Source organism: Nicotiana tabacum, chromosome 11 (genome assembly GCF_000715075.1).
Source record: "Nicotiana tabacum cultivar K326 chromosome 11, ASM71507v2, whole genome shotgun sequence".
Classification (NCBI taxonomy): Eukaryota; Viridiplantae; Streptophyta; class Magnoliopsida; order Solanales; family Solanaceae; genus Nicotiana; species Nicotiana tabacum.
In genome coordinates, this window is record NC_134090.1 from 22,620,093 (window position 1) to 22,638,832 (window position 18,740).

Below are 18,740 nucleotides of genomic sequence, written 5' to 3' on the forward strand. Positions count from 1 at the left end.
GTCAAATTTAATTCATATAATATTCTTATTAATTAAAGAAAAAGAGAATGTCTTCTATTAGTTAGGTGAACATGGTAGTGTCTTTTAGAATGAACTTGAAAAATATCACATACCCACACACACAAAAAAGTTGAAAATAGATTTTTAAGAAAATAAAAAAAAAAAACTTTTAAATCTTCAAAGGTTATGTGTTCTTGCTGAAACTGAAAAGAAAATATGATAATTTGTGAATTTGAGGTGATGAAGTCATAGAGCTGAAAATGAGTTTAAGCTGAATATACAAAAAGGTAAATATACTAAGGAATTCTATGAGACAGATTCTCTTATTTATTGAGTTATTTATATTAGATCAATATTTATCAATTTTAGGAGTTTAAATTTTTATTTTATAATGCAAATATAATTTTAATATACTATTTATGTAATTTTTTTTAAAAAAAAAATTATTCATCAAACTGGGTTACACGTGCAAAGCGCGTACTCTAAAACTAGTATCAATAAAAGAAAGAGTTCTGCTTGCATAATTCTTGCCTAAAATATCTGCAAAATAAATCTCATTAAATGCAGACTGATGGCAAACTTAATTAGGAAGCAGCATAAATAAAAAATAAAACACACATTAAAGATGCAAAACACAACGGTAGCCTACATATAAAGAAAGTTTTCCTTTTATAACTTTCAATCAGAAACCTAAGAGAAACTTTTCTTTTCATAACTTTTCCTTTTTAGCATACGGTATTTATAAACTGGTTAAGGCTGCGTCTAGGGTTGGGAGAAGAAAAAAAACATAAATATTTCTTTATATATTCTCTTCGACAGGCTGAGAACTTGGAGGTGGCCATAGATTCTGTGTCAAAATATTTTTGAGAAGGATGGAAGAGAAAAGTGTGGATGCAGCAGTGGATTACATATCCAAATTGCCAGAGCCAATTTTGCAGAAAATTATGTCTTCTCTTTTGGCTAAAGAAGCTGCACAATTAAGTACATTGTCTAAGACTTGTAATAGTGCTTGGACTTCTCTTTCTTACTTAAACTTTGGTTATAATTTTTTGTATCAATCAGAAAACATAACAAAGCTTGTGAATATTGTGGATCAAATTATAGCAAAACGGCAGCAGCAGAAGATTTCTATACAGAAGTTCTGGCTAACATTACCGTCTAGTGAATGGAGCTCTTATGTCTATAATTGGATTGAGACACTCGTAGCGCTAAGCATCAAAGAGTTGGTTTTAAGTGTAGATGCACCAGATACACCTTTCTCTGGTTGCAGCACTTTGCCTGAAGCTATCTTTGCTGTCAAACACCTAAATATTCTTGATTTACGTGGATTTAAGCTTCAATTGCCCCCGGATGGCATAAAGTTTTCATCTTTGAGAATGTTGCACCTCTCCAAGGCACTTTTGGGCGAGCATTTTATTCGAGTTTTATGTGAAAGCTGCAATGGCTTAGAGGATTTAACTTTAAATGAATGCCGCAGACTATTCAGTTTACGAATTACAAGAACTTTACACAAACTGAGGAGGGTTCGATTGACTCGTCTTTTTGATTTACGCATGGTTGATATTGTGGCACCCAATCTTGAAACTACTCACATTGGCATAACTGCTTGCGAAGCATTGAAAAGATTGTATCTCGAAGGTCATGTTTTCCAGTCTACCCAACCTTGAAAGCTTGCACCTATGGAGATGCAATGGATTGAAGACAATCAAGATCACAAGTGACCGACTTGAGGTTTTTGATGTATCGTTCTGCTGTAATCTGATTAATATTGAACTGGATACTCCCAACTTAAGAAGATTCACTTATGTTTGTATTAATCAGCTGCCTACACTCAAACTGAAAGTTTCACCTTTGCTAAAAGTTTATCTCTACTTGGGAGTGGGAAAAAAACTTGATAGTCATTGGTACTCTAAGCTCGCGAGATTTCTTGGAAACTTCAAGCATTCAAAGGCTATTCAGTTATTGTGCAACAGTGAAAAGGCGATAGTTATACCCAAGGACTTGAGAAAAAACTTGGTTCCTCCACTCTTTGATACTGATTGCTTGCGTATAAAATTTAGAAGTTATGCAGATAATTACTCAGTTTTGGACGTTCTTGATAGTTCGCTTTGGATTTCTCCTCAACTGGACACGCTATGTTTTGTTCGAAGTAATCTAGGCTTGAAGAGTAAGCTGAAGTTTATATATGAAGATGAGAAAACATGTTGTGCATCTTTGCCTTTGAAATATTGTTGGAGGCATAAGCTGAAGGAAGTCAAAATGGAAAACTTTACATGTTCGGAGCAGCAGGAACTGCGAAACTATCTTTTCAAAGATGAAGATGCATCAAAGATGGTTGACGTATTCAAGAAATGCATCCTAAGTCCAAGATTTCACTTCAATAGCTTTACTTTATGCAGAAGTTTCATAATTTCTTGTGTCTTGTTGTGTTTAGTGGCATATATATGCTACATCATTTGACCTTTTGTTCTTCTCAGCCTTTAATTCAAAGTTATTTTCTAGCTTGATTGATTCTACATCGCACTCATGTCTACGCAGTTAAATAGTTAGCAAGGGCAGCAAAAGAGCGTAGTATTGCTACATTGTGAGTACAGAGCTCAGATTGAACAATTACTGTTATTGAAAATGCTAAAGATTGATTAAATACTGATGAAATATTGAAAACTAGTTAAGAGAAATAACGATTCACTTACAAAATTTTTGCGTTTTTCATAATCTCTCCTGGCAGTAGTTTTGCAACCCTATGGATAGTAATAGACAACACTTTCCGGTTGTACTCCAGTTAAACCAGCTGAAACCTGGCTTAAGCTTAATACAGATGACAGCAGTAATGTGGGAAATAATACTGCTGGTATAGTAGAAATTATTAGAAAGTGATGAGATAATTTGGCTTTTATTAAATCTCTTCAGTTCTGTACTGACAATTCCTTAGTAGTTCATGTTGGGGAAAATATAATATGCCGCCCAGGAGCAATATCCACGATAAATTACAATAACATTTGAGAATAATAACGATACCAAATCTTTTAACAAGGTAAAATACAATACCCAAGTGGAGCAATATTACCACTATAATATTACAACTTAGTAGTGTCAAAAGACTACTACAACTTTAAAAGTAATAATACTTTTTATTTTAGATACCTCGCTACAATATTACTCACACTCACTATTTATCTCATAGACCGTAATCTATGGATTACTCTCAGCCTTCTGCTTCTCTCGTTTTGGTGTGTTTCAGAAGAGAAATAGAACCTACAATATGTGACTACTTAATAATACCGTTTTCACCTAAATGCTTGACGAAACACTTTTTAAAATAAATAAAAAATATTTTTGACTTCCCGGCTATAGTATCTTCCCTTACCAAGTGAAGATGACTATATACAAAGAATTCATAGGATCCCAATTTAGAATGATTATGGTGCCTTTTTTTTTAAAACTTTTCTTGTATCCTTTTATCTGAGTCGGTTATCTTTCTAGGAGCTCTTCTTTTATTCTTTTTTTCTCCCTTCTACCTTTCTCAGAGATTACTATGTTTCTGTCAGCTCCTAAAAATTAGGAATTAAAAGAGAATTCAAAAATTAGGAATTAAAAGAGAATTCAAAAATTAGGAATTAAAATTACGAATATTACAAATATCTTCTACCGTGTTTAAGATACACAAATTTTCTCTCTACATACGTATTCCACTCAAAAATTTGTTTAAGAAAAACCTCCTCGCGTAATCGCTTTTTGAACAGCAAAATCCATGGCATAAAAGGGTTAAATGCTAAAAGACCAGACTCTAATCCTATACATTCCTTCTGATTTAGTAGTAGTTCTTGCTTCTCACTACTAGCTTCTCTGAGGGGCAGAAGGGAAGGAGCTACCATCCTGTACGCAATCTATGCAGAGTAGCTAATAAAGCCAATCCTTATAGTCGATTAATGAAATTATTAAACTAATTACACACACATAAGGATTAAAGCTTGTACTAATGAAAAAACGTAGATACAATAGTAGGTACGGTACCATATTAATTCAGCAAAACAGCATAGCAACATTGTTCAAGGTAGTCACATTTACAAGAAAGGTTTTGTACACTACTAATATTCCAAGTGAATCATGTCGCAATACCTTAGCATTTAAAACCTCCACAAGCAAAAAGCCAAACAATGATAATGAAAACTAAAATAGCACCTCCAACCATGAGCTTCATTTGAAGGTTCTGAAACCACATCTTGCGACGAAGCTGCCTACCTTGCCTCTGAAAGCTGTCAGCCTGAGCACATTCATATTTGCCACTATGCCAGTCAGCACAATCACAAAGGTTACTCTCAAGGCAAAGAGTCGGTAAAATAACACATACCTGGAACTGAAGGTTCTCAGTTTTATCCACTAGCAGTTCAATCTTCTCACCCCGATCCAAAACCTGCAACAGAAAATGTCTTTTAACCTAAATTCGACCAGAATCAGAAGCAAAGAATCTTACAAAGAAACAACTTTTTTTTGGATGATGGTGGTGTCAAGGCCAGCTTGCGTGTACCTCAACTATTCCACCGGGCACCTACTAACTCTCACATGCACAAGTACCGGGCAACCCTATCCAACAAAGCTGAGGCAGATGGAAAAGAAATCGCCTAGTATGTTTTGCCTCCGCTGGAATTTGAACCTAGACCTCATTGTTCTCCTCTCACTTTATTGACGTCTAGGCTACACCCCTGGGTGCTTTTACTAAGAAACGTAATTGAACTGACCGTAACAGTGATTTTTTAAGACAACCCCTAATTTTCCAGTTTACCTTTCTCAAAAACTTGATTCACATAATCATTACTTGATAATTTTTTCCTTCTTAAAATGTTAGCCAAAAGCAAAAAGAAAAATAGCCACTTCATATGGAGTGGTCGGAAACTAATCAAGCAAAAGCATACTATTAGTTCATTTCTAATTCTCCCAAAAAAAGGCAACCTCTTATTTTCAACTAACCACTCACCCTCTGTCCTGTGACTTCAACAGCATTCCTTATCACATAGAACCTAAAACCCATCATTATGAGGATATTTATCTATTAATTCCATTACAATAATTTGTGAAGTGAACCTATTAGTACCTCTATTTAAGCAATGAAGAAACTTGACGTTACTAGCACAGAAAAGACTGCAGTTTGCAATAACAGCTAAAGTAGGAAGGTAAAGCACATCTGGACATGGGAGCTGGTGTCTAGGAGTTGTGAACAATAGAGTCCAGAACAAGGTAGTGGACGCATGCCTTTACATAGTGTGACATTCTCAAACATGGGTTTGTTAGCATCATACAGGCAAAAGTGCAATTGGATAATAAGAAACTGGGTGGTCTGTCTGTGCACAGTAAACAACTAATTGGCTCTTCGCAAAGCCAGGCATTGAAAACGTGAATTATCCAAAGATATGAAAAAAATATTGCATACATACACCAAATGAGGTCTGAAATAGCTTTAGCATCAAAATCTGAAAACCCCCAATGGTGTAAGTTTCTCTGACCAGGTTTGTGTCACAAAAGCTTTAGCTCACTATTGATTGGGTGACCTTTTTGTTCTTCTCAACCCTTTTCAAAACTATTTTCTAATTTGATTCTACATCACTGGGGTATCTAATAACAAGGACACTAGAAATCCGTTCCTTGCATAATACATATGCAAATTGCAAAATACAGTAAAGAGAAGCTGAAGAAAATAAATTTGGAAAGGAAGAGAGCACAATTAGTTGGTGTCTGACAACTGCCCAAATGGACTCCAACTAATCTTACTGTTAAACAGACTAAGATTTAAAACACAACATAAAATTGGTGTTCAGCTTCCTAGGAGGTATCGGTTTCCAAAAGCAAACACATTCACTATTAAAAGTCAGCATTTAAGATGTTCAACTTTCCCTACGTACCCCCAATTTACAGTTTCTTCATACTTTTCAAAACCACTGAACTTATCAATGAAGTAACAGAAATCCGTAAACCCAAACACAATGTAGGTGGTAGAGCCACTGCACGTGCAACCTTGGGTGATTATGGGGCAAACCTCAACGTTCAATTTAGCTTAGGCAAGTCTCTCATTATTAAGATAGGTGGTGGGGAAATTCACAACTGAGCATAGGCGAATCCCAATCTCTAAGACAATGGTGGAAGACACTTAGTTTCTAAGGGGAGTGCATGTAAAATCCCAGGCAAATCCTACATTGATAAAACACAGAAGAGATGTTGGATATATAATAAAACAAATCTTAGACCATAGTGACGCATTCTAGAACCATGTGCGCCTATGTCCAGAGCAGACAATATCACTACTTGGTTGGATTGTTATAAAACATGAGACAAAATATAACTGTAACATCAATAACTAACCTTACTCAATATGTATAGCCTATATGCACCCTTAGTTTTCACTGTGTTATGTTATTGTTTAATGAAAAGGTAAAGATTTTACAAATAAAACAGCACTGAAATTTCCTGATGATGTACAACAAACTGTTACATAAAAGTATAGTCAAACTACCAGCTAGATTGTAGCTACTCCTGGCAATTACATGGAGTAATAATAAAACTACCAGCTCAAAGGAATTTCAAACTCTGAAGACTGTTTGAATTGGCAAGGAAATAAAATTGGTAAGTTCTCTGTTAGATCAGCTTATAAGGAATTCAGCCTCTCCATGAATCAGGTTGGTTGTTGGCCATGAAAACTGATTTGGAAAGTCAAAATTCCTTATAAAGTTGCTTGCTTTAGTTGGTTGTTGGCAAAGGAGGCAGTGTTGACCCGGGACAACCTAGTCAAGAGAGGATATCAATTATGCTCTAAATGCTACTTGTGTAGAGAGGAGGCAGAGACAATTAGTCATTTCTTTTTACACTGCAAGTTGACAGCTCAACTATGGAGAATTTTTATCAACTTAAGGGGCATTATGTGGACTATGCCAAGAAGAATTCATGAAGTTCTTGCATGCTGGAATAGAGATGGTAATTTGTCCAATCAGAAGGAGAGATGGAGGATTGTCATCTGGTGGAAAATTTGGGAAGAGAGAAACCAGAGATGTTTTGAAGAAAAGTATAATCATGTCCAGAAGAAAAAAATGAAGTGTCTACTGTTGTTCTACTTTTAGTGTAAAGGAAAACTGTTAGAAGAACATGAGTCTATTTTTGATGTTTTAGATTCCTTGTGAGAAGACCAAGGATTAGGAGTCTTTTTTCCTCTGCTATGTAATTATGGGTGACTCCACAGTTTTTGTGTAGTCTTTATATTAATATAATATACAATATGTTACCTTCTCAAAAAAAAAAAAAAAAAAACTACCAGCTAGATTGTAACTGCTCCTGACAATTACATGGAGTAATAATAAACCCGGTTTTCCCTATTTCATGCAAAATGCTGATCATCACCAGTATAATTTTTGGTGTTGTTATCGTTAAGTAGAGATTATAGGTCTGCTGTGGTAACTTGTTCCTATGTATTTTAGGTCTATCCCATTCCTTTTAGCACCTTCAACCATCTAATATAGTGTTTAGTTACTAAATGGTGCAGTTAGAATTCTATATAAGACATAACAAAACCACTTGAGGTGACCTTCTCTTATATATCATCAAAAATATGGGCCACAACTATAGACTTATTTCACCATATGAATGCAAAAAGCATACACCCATTCCAACAAAATACTTTTTTTTTCCTTCTTTTTGGGGTGAGGGTGGGGTGTAAGTTTAGAGGTGTATTCCTTACTAACCAAAACTGGCTACAAAGCTCAAAAGAGGAAATACATAACCAATCACACTACCTTCTTGGCTCCATTTTTTTAAGAGGACCAACACATTCCACAATTATATAAGAGAAAACTGAAAGTATAATCACCTTTTTACAATAGGTTTTTCCAGGTTAACTCTTCAAGACTTTAATTCCACGTTTGGGAGAATGGAAGACAAATAACCTTCCCAGTCAATTTATTAGGAATTGGTCAAAACCAAATAAATTGACCTTCAAGGACATAAAAAGACTTTACTCGCTATCCATCTATATAAAAAATTCCTACCCCACTCTTCTTTTTCTTTTCCTATCCCCTGGTGAAACGCCTCAATTTACCTTATTTCAAAAAAAAAAGTCCCAATCCCACTCGTTATCCCATCTTTCCAACCTAAAATAAGTTTCACCGACACCAAGGGAAAGAAAAAGGAGGTCAAAGAAGAAAGATAATATAACTTTACCTTCTCAATATTGTCCATCATTATTCCTTTGACCTCTGTGATTTGAGCCTTCAACTTAGAGAGCTTGCTCATTTCATCAGGATGGTTCATACAGTACTCCATGTGCTCTTTAAGTTTTGGCCTAGCAATTTAAGGATAAATAAATCCAAGTTAAATGGGCTGATTTTGGACTCTATACCAAGTCTACAAATATATTTTACTTGTAGGTGAAAGGAATAAATACACATACCCGAATTCTCTATCAAGATTGTACGCGATGCTAAAACGATCCCCGAATAGATCATCATCTTCTTCTTCATCATCAGCAAGAGGGTGCGGATCACCATCATTTTTAATACTTGAACCATAACGTTTCTTGAAATCATCCTTAACCCTTTCAAGAAAGACAAAAGGTACACTTCTTCCAGTTGATTCATCAGCAACAACTAGGAAGACTGCAAAATGTATTGGTAGAAACTATTCAGAATCCAGTTAATTTGAAATGAATTATATACAACACCAAATATTATAAGAATAAATAAATACCAAATCCACTATCAATGAGGAAGTTGAAGGTGTGACCATCGCATGAGTATGTATACTTGCTACTATTTGAAGGAAGCTTCTGCAAGCACTGGACAGCAATGGTACTGAAGTTCCCTGAATAAGGTGTATGCTCAGCTAGAACAACAGTTCCTCTCGCAACAAAGCTATAAATCAAACCTTTTGGATTCATTTTCAGACACAAACTCCAATGTCGATGACTGCAATTACAAAAAAGACCAAGCTGATCCCTTAATGAAATATGCAAATATCTGACAAAAAATGGACACAAAAAAAACAGCTTTTCCATGAGATTAAAATGATCACATCTGCCTTCACTAAATTGATTATGTTCAAAATACAAACATAAAAAGGTCTTCAAGCATTGGTTTTACATCTATCAATAGAAACCCTAGCTTGTATGCACCAAAGACCTCAATTTCTAGAGTCCAAAGGGAAAGATAATAAGGGAAAAATAGGGGAGAGCCGGAGAGGTGAATATTACTCCCTCCGTCCAATTTTATGTGACACACTTTTCTTCTTAGTTATCCCAAAAAGAAGACACAGTTCCATATTTAGAAATAATTTAACTTTAATCTTCTCATTTTGCCTTTAATGATTTAGTCACACAAATGTTAGGCTTATTTTAGACCAGAAGTTTTGAAAATCTTACCTTCTCTCTTAAACTCAGTGTCTTGGTCAAACAGTGCCACAAAAATTGGAACGAATGGAGGGAGTATATGATACGCCCAAAATCAAAGATGCGCATATTGCAAATAAGAACCGACAGTCAAATCGAAGCAACTTCAACAATCTAATTAGGAATCTACAACTATAATCCGGGAAACGAAAATCAATAATTTCCAACTAACTATCGTAGGAACACGATTATAATTGGAATTGTCAAAACTTCCGATCAGATCCTCACCAATATTGTTCAATTCGTGCTGAAAATGTCAAAAAATTATAGAAACAAATAAATACACGCATATGTATAGAGAACCTGAGGTTGCAGAAATTGTGATTGCTTAGTGAGCACGACTGAAGTGGAGCTTCAGATTTCGACGCGAGGAGAAGGTGCGAGGGGGGATTGGTGAAGAAAACGTGGAAAGGACTTTTTCTTACTCTTCAATTAACAGCGACGGAGTCGAGGAGCCGAAGTTATAAGTCTGGGACCAAACTGTATAATTATGAATTTGATTAACTGGTAGACGGTTTACATACGTTTAAGCTAAATTACGCTGACACGGCAAAAGGAAGAATATACAAGGGCTTTTTTGGAAATTTGAACAATTGGACTTTTCATGTTTTTTTCTTTTTCTATTTTAATAATTTTAAGTATTTGACTGGGTACAGAACATATGTTTCTGTCTCTTGAAAGTTTTATAATTTGGAAGGAGATTTACATCATTGTTATTGGTTTTTTATTAATGCTATGCGTCATTGCAGCAATTCATTTAATATGTTACATTATATTAGTATTATAAAGTGACTAACCCTTGAAAGAAGAAAACTTTAGAGGATTCAAGCTCATGCAATCTACTCGTAAAAGAGTTAGAGGCATTCTTTTTCTTGAATAACTATTAAGAACAGATATTATTTATTTTTTATATTATTAGTGCATGATATTATAAAATGACAACAAATGATATAATTTATTCAAATATTATATACATCAAAACAATACAATATTATACAATACAATATATTATAAAACGATACATAACAATCATCCAAACAAGCCGTAAAAGATCAAGAAATATATTTTTTTTACGAAGAGTTAATATGTGTGTACGTGAGTAATTATTATCTAAATTTTGGGATCATGTGGAGTGATAAGTGTCAGTGAAGAAGTATAAAACTTCAAAATCATAAACTTGAGTGACCACAAGAACAACAAATCCAGTGCGGTCTGGAGAGGGTGAGCAGTACGCAGCCTTACTCCTGCCCTAGAAAGCAGAAAGGTTGTTTCAAAAGACTCTCGACTAAAAGAAAGATAAAAGGAGCAATTGCAACAAGTATAAACACATAGATAAAAAAAGAGCCGAAACCAAGGTAGCAAATAAACGGTAGTAATAACAATCTAGGAATAAATAGATAACAAACTAACACTAATGCTAACGAACTAAGGAAGACAAGGGGAGACACTCGACTACCTACTAACCTTCTACCCGCCAATTACCTTTTCCTAAGACTTCTTTGGCATATCTTTACCCCTCCTACCCGCCAAGGTTAACCTCTCACACCTCCTCACTGGGACTTTTATGCTTCTCCTCTTAACATGTCTGAACCATCTCAATCTCACATCTTATCCTCCAAGGGGGCCACTACCCGTCGATGACTAATTTAATATAAGTACCAATCAATGACTAGTAACAATCAATTAGTAGCTCTCTTCGCGACTCTGTTCTTGTCTCATTTGTTGTTTTAGCTAATTGCACACCCTAATTAACTAGAAAATGAAATCCTGAGAACTTTCTGCTGGTCATCATTTTGAGGGTTGGAGAACTTTCTTCTAGTCATCATTTTGAGGGTTGGAAGTACAATGGACAATATCGATAGAGAAATAAAAAGCTCTCCAAGATCTTCAAATCCCCAATCTAATCATTGCTTGATTTGATCAGATAACTATTTCTATATTATGTGTTGGATTATTTTATCTGGTGTATCTATGACAAAGCATTTCTTTTTAATTATGTTGTGCTATGATTTTCCTGAGCCGAGGGTCTATCTGACAGAAGCGTATCCAGAGGTGGACCCATGTGTACGGGTGAGGGGTCACCGGACCCCGTAAACTTCGGATGAAATCCTATATATATATATTTATATACCTTGAAAATGGTTAATTTAAAGCAGTTGACACTCTGAACACTAAAAGCTTTTAGGGGGCACTGGTTGAGCAGAATAAATGTGCCCCCGTTGCGTAAAAATTCTGGGTCCGCCTTTGGGAGTATCTAGGATTTCTAAAACATAGTGCACCACTAAAGAAAGGAGGAAAAAATATATTAAAGTAGGAATTGATTCATGTTCCTTTGGATAAATAATTCAATATTCAATCAAGTACACCATTCAACCTTCGTGGAACATGGGTGCCAACAAATAATATTAAACTAATTATAGAAAATACATGCATAAAATATAATCTAATGAAGCGAACCATGGGTTCACGTGCCTCATAAACTATCCTATAAATCCGTTTTTGCTATCGGAAACAACCTCTCTACCTCCACAAGATAAGGATAAAGTTTGCGTACACACTACCCTCCACAACACTACCCTCCCCAGAACCTAATTGTGGAATTATGCTGGGTTTGTTGTTGTTGTATCTATGACAAAGCAAGCGATTTCAAAAAGAAAACCAAAAGATAAAAAGGAGTTAAAGCCAACAAGTGCTTAAAAACTGATCTAAACCAAACACCCTCGTGTCATCCTATTCTGTAGCTAGATATCAGAAATATGGACAAGTCAATTAAACAAAACACAGACTGAATATGATTACTGTTTTGTGTACCACTCCCTTCATAGGAATTTTGAAGCAATGAAAATCTATAACTTTTAATACCACTTAACCCCAGCATCATGTAGCTCATACACTGGCTCATACTTGTGCTCCTTAAGTATGCACCACCTACCTCAATTTCCACTATAATTATCAACCTACATAATGGCTAATCTAATAAACAGCATCACTACGACATCCAGCAGCATGACAAATAAGACATTGTGTGTGGGGACGCAGGGAAAGGCTGCACCTTAAGGGGGTGTGATTTAGGCAACCTACTCTGATGCAAGTCTTTACCGTTGCTCCAAGGCTCCCCTCGCCCTTCGATTTGAAAATATTCAGTACTTGTATCTCAACTAAGTAGAGATCTAAAGGACATAGCCTGCTGGAATAACATTTTAATCACAGGGAGGGGCTGGTGCCCGAAGCATTCTGCGTTCACGGGGGGTGCAAGAAAGGGCCGCACACCAAGGGGATGTGATGTAGGCAACCTACCCTGATGCAAGTATCAGTGGTTGATTCCACGGCTCGAACCCGTGACCTATAGGTCATACGGAGACAACTTTACCATTGCTCCAAGGCTCCGCCTCACCATACGATTTGAAAATATTCAGTATTTGTATCTCAACTAAGTATATATCTAAAGGACATAATCCACTGGAATAAGATTTTAAGCACAGAAAGCAGACAATTATATTATAACCACTTAACCACAAATGCAGCTTCTTAAGAGAAACTGTCAAACTTGAATTTTTTCGTGCACTTGGCACTGAAAATGAGTTCAGTTTCAGTCTTGAAGAACAATGTAAGACAATTGTGACAACAATCACTGGAGAGGGTTGGAATTTATAACAAAGTATTCCAACCATTAATTTAGAAGAGTTCAATCTTCCAGTCAACCATAATAATCCACTGGTCGCAGAGGAAGGTTCTTCCAAACAATCCATACTTTCAAGGTTTCACACCATTAATAGCTGGAGTGAGACCTCGGGTATTTTTCACATAAGCCACATATTCACTGTAGTGCATAGTAAATAATGTGCTCTGGTATCGAGTTAAACGGATTCGTTTCCTCAGTGATTCTGTTATAGGTCCTTCGTAACCTGCTTTGCGTATCAATGAGTCAATTGCTTCTATCACTGTCCACCCTGGAGACAAAATTCAGAGAGTTCATTTTGCAGCTCAATCAGTTCCAAAAGCGCCAGAAAATCTTAAACAGACAAGAGGTACAACACTCCTCATCAGTGATAGGGAAGGAGGAAGAAAATCACCTTCATGAGCGGCGACCTCAGGTAGGTATGTGGCATTTCTCTTTGTGTTATAGTTAGGGTCAGTGAATTCAATGATTATCCCATGCGTACCTACCTGAACAAACCCATTACATTCGTGAGAATATAATACTAGTACAGCCAGCCAACAAGAGAGAAACACACTGTTGGGAAGAAATGCTGGTAGATAATATTGTGAACCAAGTTGCTCGGACACGGGTGCGGGTGTCCGATACGGGTGCGGATCTAGAGGTCGGATCTTTCGAGATGCTGGTAGCTAATATTGTGAACTAAGTTGCTCGGACACGGGTGCGGGTGTCCAATACGGGTGCGGATCTAGAGGTCGGATCCTTCGAGATGTAAATTCTAAGATTCGGGAATACGGATCCTAGAACGGGTAGGGATACGGGTGTGGGGATCTGGCTAAAAATAATTCAAAAATATAAAAATATCTCTAAATTTTGAGAAATTTTCGAGGAATACTTAAGCATAGCTTGTAAAGTGTAGATTTCTTTTTTATTTTCAAGGTTGTAGATAATTAAAGGACTGATTTCCTAGATACGGTAAGCTATTTTTTTCCCCAATTTTGGTTTTGATTTCGAGAATCAAATTGTATCTCGCCTCAAATTTTTAGTCAAAGTACCCAAAATTATTTGACCAGATTCGGTACGGACCCCACACTCACACCCATACTAGTGTCGTGTCGACACGGGTACAGCACCTAGACTGCCGTGTCGGAGCAACTCACAACAACAAACCCAGTAGTTTCCCACAAGTGGGGTCTAGGGAGGGTAAGATGTACGCAGTCTTACCCCCTACCCCTAGAAGGGCAGAGAGTATTTTCGATAGACCCTCGGCTAGAGAACGATTGGAAAAAAAAAAGGTCATTACAACAAGTAGGAATAACAACAAGATGAAATAAGATTGAATCCAAGAATGGAGTCAAACTCTAGATAGTAATAGTCATCTATGGATAAAAGATATCATACTAACACTAATGCTAGCAAACTGAGCAAGACAAAGAGAAACGTTCAACTATCTATAGACCTTCTACCCTAATCGTTGACCTCCACACCCTCCTCTCTAGGGTCATGTCTTCAATCAGCTCCAGTTGCGCCATGTCCCGCCTAATAACCTCTCCTTAAGACTTCTTAAGCCTACCTCTAACCCTCATGCTACCCACCAAGGCTAACTGCTGGGGCTTCTATACTTCTCTTAACATGCCTGAACCATCTCAACCTCGCCTCCCACATCTTATCCTCCACAGGGGCCACTCCTACCTTTTCCCGAATAACTTCATTCCTAATCTTATCCAACCGGGTATGCCCACACATCCACCTCAACATCCTCATCTCAATTCTCAGCTACTTTTAGCTTTCTTGTCAATAATGAGGATTTACGCACTAGTGAATAGTGATCACCTTACCCATGCACAAATACATACAGAAGTCATATGTCTGATCATTCAGCTAAAAATCAAGAGGAGACTTTGAAAATGTAAAAAGGCTTCCGACATTTGTTTTCAGAATCCGGATTCTCGCGAGGCAGCAAATGAGGAAAGACACCTTTGATCCGAGCTTTACCGATTTACATGTCGGGGGTGTTTATACAAGTTCAAAGATATATTTGATTGTCATGGTTGTGATTCAAATTTCCAAGAGCACCAACGTCCAAACAAAACTAAGTTCTGTCATCTCATCCAAGTACAATATGATGTCTTAGAAACTAAAAAATGCATGCAATGATTCAACACCATTCATATAAGTGCAATCTAGCAGTCTATTTATCGCAGTATTTGCTTCTTATTTGAAATCATTTGGTGCTCATTAATTTGCTCCGCAAAGCCAATGCACTATCAATAAACATGCACGTCAAGCATAAAAGCATGTACATTTCCACTTTGCTTTAAGAATCAGAGTAAGTTCAAAAGTAGTACCTCCCAGTCTAGGTAGTTAGCTGCAGTTTCATAATTAGTTAGAATTGAAACTGTACACTGTAAAGTAGGTAACTCTTTAGCCTGTATTGGGGGGAAACGACGGTCCCTGAGGGCACTGCAAATGAATTCAAACGTCAGTACAAATACTGATATAGTGTCACAGGATATAACAAGCTTTAATATAGGCATGATCAAAATCACTTACTTTCAGAACTTAAGCATGACAAATTTATGGTCTCAAAACAAACAAAGAGAAGGAAAAGGAAATGTAAAATGTCATTTGAAGAGAAACAGTGAAATCTGAAGAGACGAAAGTGCAACAATCTCAAGAGTTAACTGTATACAGATCAAATATCTTTATATCACATACTTACCTATCAAAAAAAGAAAAATCCTTTATAGCACATACTGAATCATTATGAAGTACTACAGCAGTCTGCAAATAGAATGCTTTCAGAAGCTCAAGAAGTGTCTGATCGATTAAAATAAAGTTTTTTTAAAAAAACATACCCAAGTCGAACAAGCCTGTTATCCTTCTGCCACTAATAATCAACACTCATGCAAGAAACTCTCATCACATAATTATCTTAATCTTATTCATCCGTATTAGCTACCAAACATGAAATATTATTACAAAAAGTAAAAAGACAGCTCCGCAAATATAAGAACTTCACTTGTAATTTACCTTGTCAGAGCATAATCCCTAAAACCATTAACAATGCAGCGAGCTTCCAGAGTGCCAATGCATCCTCGCAACCGAGGCTCCCCACCATTCACTGCTTTCTTCCAAGTTACAAATAATGGACTGAAATGCATTTGGGCCACAGGAGAACAAAGCATTCAAAATAATTTTCGCATTGGTTTGGCATTTTATAAGTTTCAAATGAAAGATTAAGACTAACGCTAGCATTTTGGTTAGTATACAAAAGGGAAAATAATAAAGCCTTACCAGTAAGACTAACGCTAGCATTTTGGTTAGTATACAAAAGGGAAAATAATAAAGCCTTACCAGTACAGAACTGACAGGCAGCTTATCAACACTAGACTTAAAAACATTTTACACAACAACAACATCAACCTAGTAAAATCCCATCAGTGGGGTCTGGGGAGGGTATAGTGTACGCAGACCTTACCCCTACCCCGAAGGGGTAGAGAGGCTGTTTCCGGGAGACCCTCAGCTACATTTTGAGGTGAAGATAATATAGAGAGAGTTAAAACAGATCAAGTTTCAGAGCCACAAACCTTAAACATTATAAGGAAGATTAAAGACTACAAGTAGGGGAAATTATATGGAAAAGGAAGCTTCCCATATGTCGAAAAAGAAGTTCCCTACATAAAATCCTATTTGAAAAGCGGAAAAGGTCCAAATATGCCCCTGTACCATACAAAATTGAGTACATTTGCCCTTTGTAAACACTTTAGCTCAAGAATGCCCTTACCGTCACATAGTTGGTCCATATATGCCCATATAGTCACATAGTTGGTCCATATATGCCCTTATGGTCACAATTGGTCCATATACACCCAAACCAATTAGCTATTTTGTTAATTAATTGTATTAAAGTGTATTACAAACATTATTTCCTTTTTATTAGCGCTTTTTTTTCTTTACCTTTCTCTTTTCTTTCTTTTTTTTCTATTCTTCTCTTTTTCCCCTTTTCCCATTTTTGGTGGTGTTAAATGGGTGAAGGCAGAAATTCATGCATTTTGTCAAGTGAAATTGGTGACGAAAATGGAAAATGGAGAAGGCATCAGCAATGGAGGAAATCGGATATGATATGGGAGAACGAAAAAGGGGGGAAAAGAGTAGAAAAGAAAAAAAGAAGAAAAAAGAAAGATAAAGAAAAAAAGTACTACAATAAAAAGGAAATAGTGTTTGTTATACTTTAATACAATTAATTAACGAAATAGCTAATTAATTTGGGTGAATTTCGTTTCGAAAAGGGCATAGTGGCGGTTTCTACATCTCGAATCCAGCTCGAATCCGTGACCTATAAATCACACCGAGACAACTTTACAGTTGCTCCAACGCTCCTCTTCAATAAAAGTAAAAAATCACATCTCGAAAGCACATGCAACCAAGAATGTAAACTGATCCACAGTAAAACACTCAACTAAACAACTAGCACAAAACAATCTAATTCATTCCAATCTAAAAATAGAGAAATTGCACATACCCAGGTACAATGTTGTCTATTTTCCACTCTATATCCCAAAAGGATAGTAAAGAAATTTTTACACATCATGTATATTAAATTTCAAAATACCCCATGTATTGAAAAGTAAAAAAGGACCAGATTTTGCAAGAATAGAGATGTGGGTGTCTCTATTTTTAGGCTAAAAGAAAAGGGGAAAAGGAAAAAGTAACATACTGTTCACCCTCATCAAAAGCAGGAGGAGGCGGCTGTTCTTTGTTGTAGTGAGCCACCAATGTATCAAAGCAGTAAACAACCATTTCCTTATTTGCTGACACCATTTTTTTCTCTTGTTAAATTGAAATCAAATATAACCCAGAACAAGAATCGATCTTTCAATCAATCAGTTAACAATCAATGGATCAATTTGAGTCCAATTAATAAAAGGGGTTTTCCCCTTTTTCTATGTGCTTTCAACAAATCTTAAGCAGAATTGAGTGCAGAATAAAAGGAAAGAGCCTTTAGAGTATTCTCCTTCCTTTTCCCCTTTGGCTCTTTTTGAGTTTTTGCTTTAATGGTTCCCAAGAATTATTTAGAGTAGTGGAAAAGCCATATTGCTCAGCTTTTTCCTTTTTGTTTTTCTATTACTCCAAATAAAATAATTACTGTACTATGTTTTTAAATTTTAATCCAAATATAATTAATAGTTTCTCCAATTATTTTTTTGCATTAATGTCGTCAGGGACCAACCTTCTAGAGAAAGGCCAAAAAAGCCCCTCGATTGCTGGAAACTATCATATTTTACTACATTTACGTTGCGTGACAAAAGACTTGAAAGCAACATTAGAATTTCCTAGTTTTAATCCCTCGTCTAAACAGTAAGAGTCTGTTTGGAAAGCAACACCTGTTAATTGGAATTGGTATAATTATTAGAGTAGTAATTATACAGTCTAGTAATTATATAGTTGTGTAATTACGACGACCTGTTTGTTTGTCATAGTATAATTACAATGTAATTACAAATTTACTGTTTGGTTGCACAAATACAAGTGTACAGTTAAATTAAATTTTAAATGAAATAATTATCAAAATTTAAAAGTTAATATAATAAATATATGCCTACAAATTTTTATAAGTATAAATGATAATATATTTGGTATTTAAGATATATATTTTTT

At 35.9% G+C, this 18,740-nt stretch overlaps 3 protein-coding genes across 4 annotated transcripts; 1 reads left to right on the forward strand and 2 right to left on the reverse strand.

The window, feature by feature from the left end:
- Positions 1-872: 872 nt before the first annotated feature.
- LOC142165773 (F-box protein At5g03100-like) lies at positions 873-2,542 on the forward strand. The gene is made up of 3 exons (XM_075224145.1): positions 873-1,627; positions 1,797-2,340; positions 2,435-2,542. The coding sequence occupies exons 1-3, from the start codon at positions 873-875 to the stop codon at positions 2,540-2,542; spliced, it is 1,407 nt and encodes a 468-aa protein (XP_075080246.1).
- Positions 2,543-3,961: 1,419 nt separating this feature from the next.
- Positions 3,962-9,926, reverse strand: LOC107796795 (vesicle-associated membrane protein 727). 2 transcript variants are annotated; one of them, XM_016619613.2, is made up of 6 exons: positions 9,725-9,926; positions 8,725-8,942; positions 8,429-8,633; positions 8,200-8,320; positions 4,352-4,414; positions 3,962-4,264 (listed from the first exon to the last, which is right to left on the reverse strand). In XM_016619613.2, exons 2-6 carry the CDS (start codon positions 8,912-8,914, stop codon positions 4,121-4,123), a joined length of 723 nt encoding a protein of 240 aa, XP_016475099.1. In that variant the 5' UTR covers positions 8,915-8,942; positions 9,725-9,926; the 3' UTR covers positions 3,962-4,120. The 2 variants fall into 2 exon arrangements, with proteins under 2 accessions (XP_016475099.1, XP_075081015.1); XM_075224914.1 differs by lacking the exon at positions 9,725-9,926 and adding an exon at positions 9,395-9,511.
- Positions 9,927-12,891: 2,965 nt separating this feature from the next.
- On the reverse strand, positions 12,892-18,175 carry LOC107796796 (uncharacterized protein At2g38710). The gene is made up of 5 exons (XM_016619615.2): positions 17,800-18,175; positions 16,113-16,232; positions 15,428-15,542; positions 13,495-13,588; positions 12,892-13,371 (listed from the first exon to the last, which is right to left on the reverse strand). The coding sequence occupies exons 1-5, from the start codon at positions 17,901-17,903 to the stop codon at positions 13,175-13,177; spliced, it is 630 nt and encodes a 209-aa protein (XP_016475101.1). The 5' UTR covers positions 17,904-18,175; the 3' UTR covers positions 12,892-13,174.
- Between the last annotated feature and the right edge of the window lie 565 nt (positions 18,176-18,740).